Source organism: Medicago sativa, chromosome 8 (assembly GCF_051527215.1).
Source record: "Medicago sativa cultivar Bolivia chromosome 8, Bolivia_mono, whole genome shotgun sequence".
NCBI lineage: Eukaryota > Viridiplantae > Streptophyta > Magnoliopsida > Fabales > Fabaceae > Medicago > Medicago sativa.
The window spans coordinates 56,687,501-56,696,161 of NC_140756.1; the positions used below are offsets into that span (position 1 = coordinate 56,687,501).

Sequence of the window (8,661 nt, forward strand, 5' to 3'; positions counted from 1 at the left end):
CTTGCTCTCTAACAGTGATAAACAAATAGATGTCATCCGACGATCATAATTAATGCAGCAGCCTCATTCTCCAAAAGTTTGAAGTCATTTTCTTTACTCAACACTCTAAATTCAGTGTTTCTTCCCTAACCCTGTGTTGTTCATTGTCTTAATTTAGGTGGTCAATTTCTTTTTTGTGATTCATGCAATTTTCAGATTGTCTAAGGATCTGCCTGTCTAGATTTCATTTGATCTTTCTTGATTCTTATTGTTCCATCTTCAACAGATCTGCAGCCTTCATCCTTTTCTTCATTTAATTTCCAGCAGCTCTTTGTCCATCCTCTCAGTTGACTCATTCAGATAAACATTTTCCGTTTATTTAACCTCAAAATTCTTCCTTAACATGCCAAGTTCTTGGTCATAGTCACATAATTCTTGTAATCAAGGGAGAATTGCGAATTGGTACGTGAGTACCGAATTCGGGTACTTCGGCGTATTGGTACGCACAAACCAGCGAACCAAGCGTACCAAAGCATGGTTACCGCTGATTGGTTGAAAAAAAGGTTTAGACTCCAAAGTAAATATAAAATGAATCACCATGAGTTGAGGACTGAGTGAGAAGAACATGAACAAAGAGTGGAGAGTGAGAAACTTGGTAGAAGAAATTAGGTAAAAAAATACTTTTTTTTTATAGCTCACTATATTTATTTAGGTATTATTACTACTACGAACCGGAGCGTACCGAAGTTGTATACCCCTATACGTACCGAATCCTTCTCCTGTCGCGTACCGCAAACCCGTACCCGTACCGCGTACCGGAACGAACCGCGAATTATGTGACTATGTTCTTGGTTAAGGTCATCGTTCAAATGGCTGACATTGCCAAGATGTTCATGAAGTGATCTTTTTTCAAAGACATTCTAAGTAAGAAAGCTCTCTAAAACCAAATTGAGGTTGCTTAGAGCTACTTAGAGCTACTACCTCATGGAACATTATACTGTTCTCATCTTCAGCAGCGGACATTGCATCTTTGAGGTCCGAAACACTTCTAAGAAATGATTTTTTTTTGCTCCTCAAGCATCGTACCATTTTCTTCTTGAAACACTTGATTTGTTCGGCGCAAATCTATCATCTCAGCCTGCTGAGCCGCCAAAGTGGACTTTGATATATTTTCTTTTTCCACTCCATTTACCTCTTCAATCCTCAGTTTCCTGTTCTCCTCTAGAAGTTCAACTTTATCTTTCTGAAAGATTAAGTTTTGCTCCCTCATGCTCTCGAACTCTTGCTCCATGATCTTTTTCTCCGACTTAAGTTCTTCTCCCTCAGCTTGATGCCACTGAAGTGAATCTAGGAGGACGAAGTTCTCTACAAGCAACTGCTGATTCTCCTATTGGCTTTTGCAAAACTATCTCGGTTTGAGCATTTACAGCTCTGTCAAGTTCTTCAGCTCCAACTCTTATTATGATGGAAATAAAACCTTCTAGTGAGTTTTGATCCTAGGGAAATTACAACAACAAATAACCAAGTTTTATTTCATTAGATGGAAATAAAACCTTATTATGTCCAATATATTTGGTAAAAATATTTCCAGAACTAATTTGATGACAGTACTAAACTAATTGAGTTTTGATCTTTTGTGGAAGATTCATTTTTAGTTTTTATTTTTTTAACGGAAAATTTTATTAATAATATTAATACACCAATTTGAATACAGGACGTTATCAAATGGGCTGCTAATACAAGAAACAAATACTGCCATAGCACTAAACTCTCAATAATAATAAATTAACACAACAAGCTCCTAAGTAAAACTTCAACATATACCCCAAAATCAACCACCATAAAACTTCAACACAATGCTACCCACGATGACAATATCAACCACCATGCCGCAGCGAGCCAACACCAAAGAACCTCCCACAAATACCCCAAAACAACACCACATGTCCTTACAAGTTACAACACAATTCTACATATTCGAGTTCAAACTCCAGATTCCAAATTACCTATTCAAACAATCTATGGGATTAAAATATCCCACCCCCACATAACCCTTTTCTTCACCCAAATCACCAACCGCCTTATCCATATACTTAATCCCACAACACCAATAGATCGAAATTAACTGACTTGTTACTATCAACCCTCAACACCACTGCCTCGGCACACACCCTATGGTCCTCGTCGTAACCACTTAAACACCCCAAATCAAACAACTCTCTCACTACTCCTCATCCTTCCTAGTCCTACATTCTTCTACCTTCTCCAACAACCCATAATTAAACTCCACACCCTCGTTCCCAATCAACACACTTTCGTGACCTAGTAAGGGCACCAAACATCAACACACTTTGAGAGAGAGTTCACACAAAACAGCGAAACCACGGTCTACCAGATAGGACACCATTAACAATCCTAAATCTAGAATCTAGAATTTGATTTCTGATCTTGAAGCAAAAATAATCGGCCCACCAAAACCAAAAAAAAAAAATCGCGAAGTCAATCAACACTGTTGGTGCAATGACGGAATGGACAGAAACAAATCACTGAAGTGTGAACGAGTCTAATCCAAATTTAATTCACTGTTTGTTAAAAACAAGCTCAGATGGAAAAGAGTCACCGAAGGCCACTACTGCAATAATGACATTTAGTAACAGTGTCATTGTAACAAGTGAAAAATTGTTACATGATACAATGATATGGTCAGTTTGGTAAGGACTCATAAACTAGCTTATATCGTATAGTGGATAGCTTAAAGTTCGTATGTCAAAAAAAGCTGTTTGGTAATTGTTTTTTCATAAGAGTTTATAGCTGATTTTACTACTTTATAACTTATTTTCTAAACTTTGCAAAAAGCTTCCAAAGATCTGATAGATTTGCGCTATCTGGGATGTTAGTGATGAAAAAAGAAGTTGAAACATTGTCGATGGACCGAACCTGTGGTGTTCCGCCGTCGTTCATCACCTAGACCTCCAACTGAACCCCTATCCCACTGGACCCAATCCCCCCCCCCCCCTTCTGTTTATCTCTCTACACTCTCGTTCTTTCAAAAAAGTAACAATAAACTCTAGTTAAACTTAAATAAAGTCGAATCATTTCATCCAAATGCTCTTTAGCCATCTATATCAAAAGTTAAACTTATCTTCATCTTAACTAATTATGAGAAAGACGTACAAATTCAGTTGGTAAGATGACACTAAGGTAGATGTCTTCATAAACTTGAGTAGAACAACTTTTTATGTTGTTAGTATGGCTCTCTATGCTTTTTCTTTTCTTTTCTACCAGAACAAACATTTCACACTTTAATTATGCTCAGTTCTTTTCGTTATGTGACTTTGTATCCGGAACGAGTATGGCCTTTGTCTTGATTGTTAATCCCAGAATACGTGGTTTTGTGGCGTTCTTCGTAGGAATGATGGCAGTTGGTTATATGGGTTTGCTGAAAAGGTTGGTATTTCCACTGTCATAGATGTAGAGTTGTTAGATATGTATCATGGCTTGAAAGCAACTTGTTAGATAGACTCTGGTTATTCAGTTAGTTTCAACCATGGTGAATACTTTTAACTTGTTTAGGAATCACCTTGTAATGGGGTTACTCGACCTCTTTTTTTCTCTTCTTTTTATTTGTCTTTGTTGTACGTTGTTGCAATTTGACTTTTTTTCATCCTCGTTTTTTCGGCATCCCTTGTGCTTAAACTACCAACACCTCAATTATTTTAATTCATTCCAGCATCTTAAAAGAAAAGAAAAAAAAAAAACAAAGTCAGTCAACCATTTTTGTAGGTTATGAAATTAATAAAAAGTAAATTTGGTCAACGAAAATTAAGTTTATTTCGATATTAATATATTTGGTGATAAGAATGCTTTGGTTTTCCATTAAAAAGACAAATCGTTACAACAACTTCTCGACAAAATTAAACTACTGTTATGAATAAATGAAAATATGACGTGGATGTCCATTGTCCCTAGACTTTCTATATCCCTTAACTACTATGACTAAATGACTTTATTTATTCCTATTGATATTTAGTCTCATGGCTCTTCATATAATTGTAAGTTACAACTTTTGTATCCTATAAATAGGATCTACATTGCCATGTAAAGAACACACTTGTGAAGAGTTCATCTTCTTCTTCTTCTTCTCCTTCTTCTTCTTCTTCTTCTTCTTCTTCTTCTTCTTCTTCTTCTTCTTCTTCTTCTTCTTCTTCTTCTTCTTCTTCTTCTTCTTCTTCTTCTTCTTCTTCTTCTTCTTCTTCTTCGATCTTGTGCTTTTAGTTTATTTTATAACAACTACAACCTTATTGGTGGCTGAAAGCAAAGCACATTAATTTTATTTTTAACTATCATCTTTGGTGGCTTAATCTTTTAACTTGTTTAGGAATCACCTTATAATTGGGTTGCTTGACCTCTTTTTTCCCTTCTTTTTATTTGTCTTTGTTGTATGTTGTTGCAATTTGACATTTTTCATCCTTATTTTTCGGCACCCCTTGTGCTTAAACTACCAAGACCTAAGTTATTTTAATTCATTCTAGGATCGTTAAAAAAAAAACAATCAATCATTTTGGTAGGTTATAAAATTAATAAAAAATAAATTTGGTCAACGAAAATTACGTTTATTTCCATATTAATGTATATTTTTGTTTCTAGTCAAAACCGCGTAATTAAGAGTACCTGGTCTTGTCACTGTATATAAAGTTGAATCTTAGTTTAGAACAATACAATCCATATAAAAATATAGTGAAAAATAAAAACGAGAAAGAAAAATGGATAGTGAGATTGAGATCCCAATTTTGGATTTCAGTATGAGTAGTGGATTGACATTAGAAGCAGGGAGTGAAGGGTCGAAAGAAATGAGCAAGAAAGTAAGAGAAGCCTTGGAGAATCACGGTTGCTTCCTATTAAGGTGCGATGAAATCTCAGATGAATTACGTGAAGAATTTTTCAGAGGAATGAAATCATTATTTGATCTACCAGAAGATACCAAGAAGAAGTTCTTTAGTCCAACGGCTTATAGGGGCTACACCACCAAGAACAATATCTTTCCCCATTCTGAAACCTTTGGGATTGACAACGGTCTTAATCCAGATACATCTACGCAAGACTTCCTTAACCTCATGTGGCCTCAAGGAAATCCAACTTTTAGGTAATTAATAATTTATTTTACTTTGTGTGTGTGTGTGTGTGTGTGTGTGTGTGTGTGTGTGTGTGTGTGTGTGATTGCTTGATAGTACAATTTTTTTACGAATCAAAATTATACTCTTTGTTGAGAAACATGACATCCATGAAAAGTAGAGAGAATGTAATTATAAAAAAACTTTGTATTGATAACTGTCAACAATCTTACAAAATGAGAAAGTTAAAGTAAAAGAGTACATTAAAGCCTATTTGTAGGCATCCACTAACTACTAATTAACACTCCTAATCATTGGCTTTAACTAGCTTCATGCTTAGACTCTTAGCTAACATTTAAACTAACTACTAATTGTTATATTCCTAACAGCCTCCCTCAAACTCAAGGTAAGAGAACTCTTACCTTGAGTTTGAATTACAAAACTAACACCAAATGAAAATATATAAGGTGCAGAAGTAAACAACATTCAGTTTTAGTTCAAAACTGAATCTGTAATCTTAGAACAAACATTAATTCAATCAAGAACCCAACAATTTGGTAATAACAACAGAAGAAAAAATATTCCATTGAATGACTAACACATTCGACTAAGATCGAATTGAAAAATGAAATCTCAAACACTAAAACAGAATTCGAAAAACAAAACGAAGATGATCATATAGTAAAATCGAAACCAAGTTGGAATTGGAATCACAAACCCTAAGATTTGGGGAAAACGAAAAATTTCGACCAATAGACTCGAATCAAGAAATGAGAAAAATTGAAACCGGAACTTTGAATTTTCTCAAACAAAATTGAGAACAGAAAGAGAAATGGAAAGTTGAGAAAGAAAATTAGAATGAGAAAATTGAATTTTCTCTTAGAAAAAGCAGCAAAAATTTGTTCAAGGTGGATACATATTTCCTCCGATACCATGTTGAGAAATATGACATCCATGAAAAATAGAGGGAAAGCTATGAAAAACTTTGTATTGACAACTATTAACAATCATACAAAATGAGAAAGTTAAAGTAAAGAGGAGTGATATTTGTACAACCAATTTTGTACAACTTTTGTGACAACCACTTTTTTTCTATTCTTATTGGACAAAAACAAGAGAGAGAGAGAGAGAGAGAGAGAGAGAGAGAGAGAGAGAGAGAGAGAGAGAGAGAGAGAGAGAGAGAGAGAGAGAGAGAGAATAAAAAAAAAAACATGTGAGTATGAGAGAGGGTTGTTTCAAAAGTTGTCAAAAAGGGGTTGTACAAATATCATTTCTCTAAAGTAAAAGAGTACATTAAAGCTTATTTATAGGTATCTACTAACGACTAATTAACACTTCTAATCACTGACTCTAACTAACTTCATACTTGACTCTTAACTAACAATTAAACTAACTACTAACTATCATTATTCTTAACCTTCTTTGTTTCAATCATGACATGCATATATATCTGCGTTTTAAATTTTGACTTAAATTGAATAAAGCTTACTTTAGTAAATTTTGGTACAAATTATTTTATTAACTAATAATGGAACGAGGAATGATTGGTTATATATGTGCAGTAAGGCACTAAAATTCATTAGCTCAAAATCACGGGAATTAAGCTTGCTTATCGTGAAGATGGTTGTGGAGGGCTTTGGTCTTCCAAAACAATACAGCTTGGATGTTGAAGAGCTAAATAGCTACAACGGTATACGGATGACTAAGTATGGAGTTTTTGAAGACACTAAGAATGATGATGTTGGCTTAATACCTCACACTGACAGAGGCACTATTGCCCTAATATGTGATAATGAAGTCCAAGGTCTGCAATTGTTACTCAAAACAAACAAGTGGGTTGACATAAATATTCCTCCAAATGGTTTTGTTGTGCTTGTTGGTGACATATTACAGGTAATCTATACATGTATAAAAAATATACCAAGTTTTGGTATAATCGTTTTTCTTTCATTTTTTTTATTCATTTATAATGTTTTATTTATGATTTTTTTCATTATTTTACTCAATCAAATAAACTTGACTGTGAATGTATATTTCAATTGTTTTTTTGTTCATCTTTCTTACACTAATATATGGTAAGTTGATACTAATGAATACGGATTAAATTCTCCTAAATTATTGATAATTAAAATGATTAATATAGGCATGGAGCAATGGGAGAATTCAAGCAGCCACACACAGAGTATTGACAAGGGATAAAGAGAGATTGGCATTTGTACATTTCGCAGTGCCAAAGAAAGGTATGGTCATTAAGGGTCCATCTGAACTTGTGGATGATGAAAATCATCCTCGTCGTTACCGGGATTTCGTCTATGATGAGTATATAAAGTATCAGTTTCCCACTGACGTACAAAAAAAAACTGACATGCAAAAGGGTGCACTTGAGAAATTTGCTGGACTTTGAGCCTTATGCAAGGCAATATTCCTTTATGTAATAAATCAGAGTAATTGGACTCACTTTGAAATAAATTATATCACATTAATAACATGTATTGCCTTCATATAATGCAAAATAAGTTTATGTTATTGTGAGTTTCACTCTTGTTTATACTAACATATACTGGGGTGCTAGTGTGCGTGACTATTTTTTTTTTCTTTCTCTTTTATTAACTAAAGGAAAACAAAATTTTAAATAAAATAGTTTAAATTGAACATAAAAGGGTTTTATATATTTTCGATCTTTATAAATATTTAAAATTTTATTTTTAGTCTCTAGTAAATAAAATCATATTTTTTAGTTCTTGTAAAATTTTCTGATTTCTCCAAAAAATCATAAATTTAAACCAAAAAAAAAAAACAATGAAGTAGGATAAACATAACTTACTTGTTGATTTGGTTAAAGTTGGTGAAATTCGCAAAATTTGGGAGAAAAATCTTATTTGGGAAGTTGAAAATATGAATGTGTTATGTTTCCATTGCTATCATATAACACCTAAGTCACGAGTTAACTCATGCAGGGGCGTTATTGTCACTTCAGTTGGGAAAGAGTGAATTTTGATGGGAGAAGAGCAATATTTGAATAATATTTACACTAGATAAGATGGAAGCTGCTTTATTGTAACCGGTGTGTTAACCCGTGCTATTTAGGCTTCATGATACTACACCTAAAAAAAGATGATATTTAGGCTTCATGATACATCAAAAATTAAATTTCACCCATTGTATCACGGGATGTGTTAATATTAGGAACAATAAGAACAGTTAAAACGATTAAACGTCACGCCACGATAATTTGAATAATTTTTAAGAAAGAAAAATAGTAAAAAGGTAAATTCTGCATTGTAGAACAAATATTTGTTCTATTTTACACCCTGTGAGAGAGAGAACCAAAATGAAACGGTTGAGAAAATTAATATTCAATCAATACCGACAAACATAATACTTACATGATGGTTGCAACCACAAAACCCAAAATAACCTATATTATCAATGAGAAGAATTAACGATCCAACCAATATTAGAGCAAACCATAAGAAGAGAAAGAAAGAAAAAAAAACCTCATTATACTTTTTAGAACAAACAAACACAATTTTGAAGGAAAAAAACTCTAATTCAATTCAAAACCCAATAA

At 33.5% G+C, this 8,661-nt stretch overlaps 1 protein-coding gene and 1 pseudogene across 1 annotated transcript; one reads left to right on the forward strand and one right to left on the reverse strand.

Moving 5' to 3' along the window:
* LOC146899771 (protein NETWORKED 1A-like) overlaps positions 1-2,068 on the reverse strand; it is a 3,315-nt pseudogene extending 1,247 nt beyond the window's left edge.
* Positions 2,069-4,714: 2,646 nt separating this feature from the next.
* LOC146899772 (putative 2-oxoglutarate-dependent dioxygenase AOP1) lies at positions 4,715-7,616 on the forward strand. Its single transcript, XM_085732985.1, has 3 exons — positions 4,715-5,122; positions 6,653-6,983; positions 7,234-7,616. Exons 1-3 carry the CDS (start codon positions 4,743-4,745, stop codon positions 7,492-7,494), a joined length of 972 nt encoding a protein of 323 aa, XP_085589111.1. The 5' UTR covers positions 4,715-4,742; the 3' UTR covers positions 7,495-7,616.
* Positions 7,617-8,661: the final 1,045 nt, after the last annotated feature.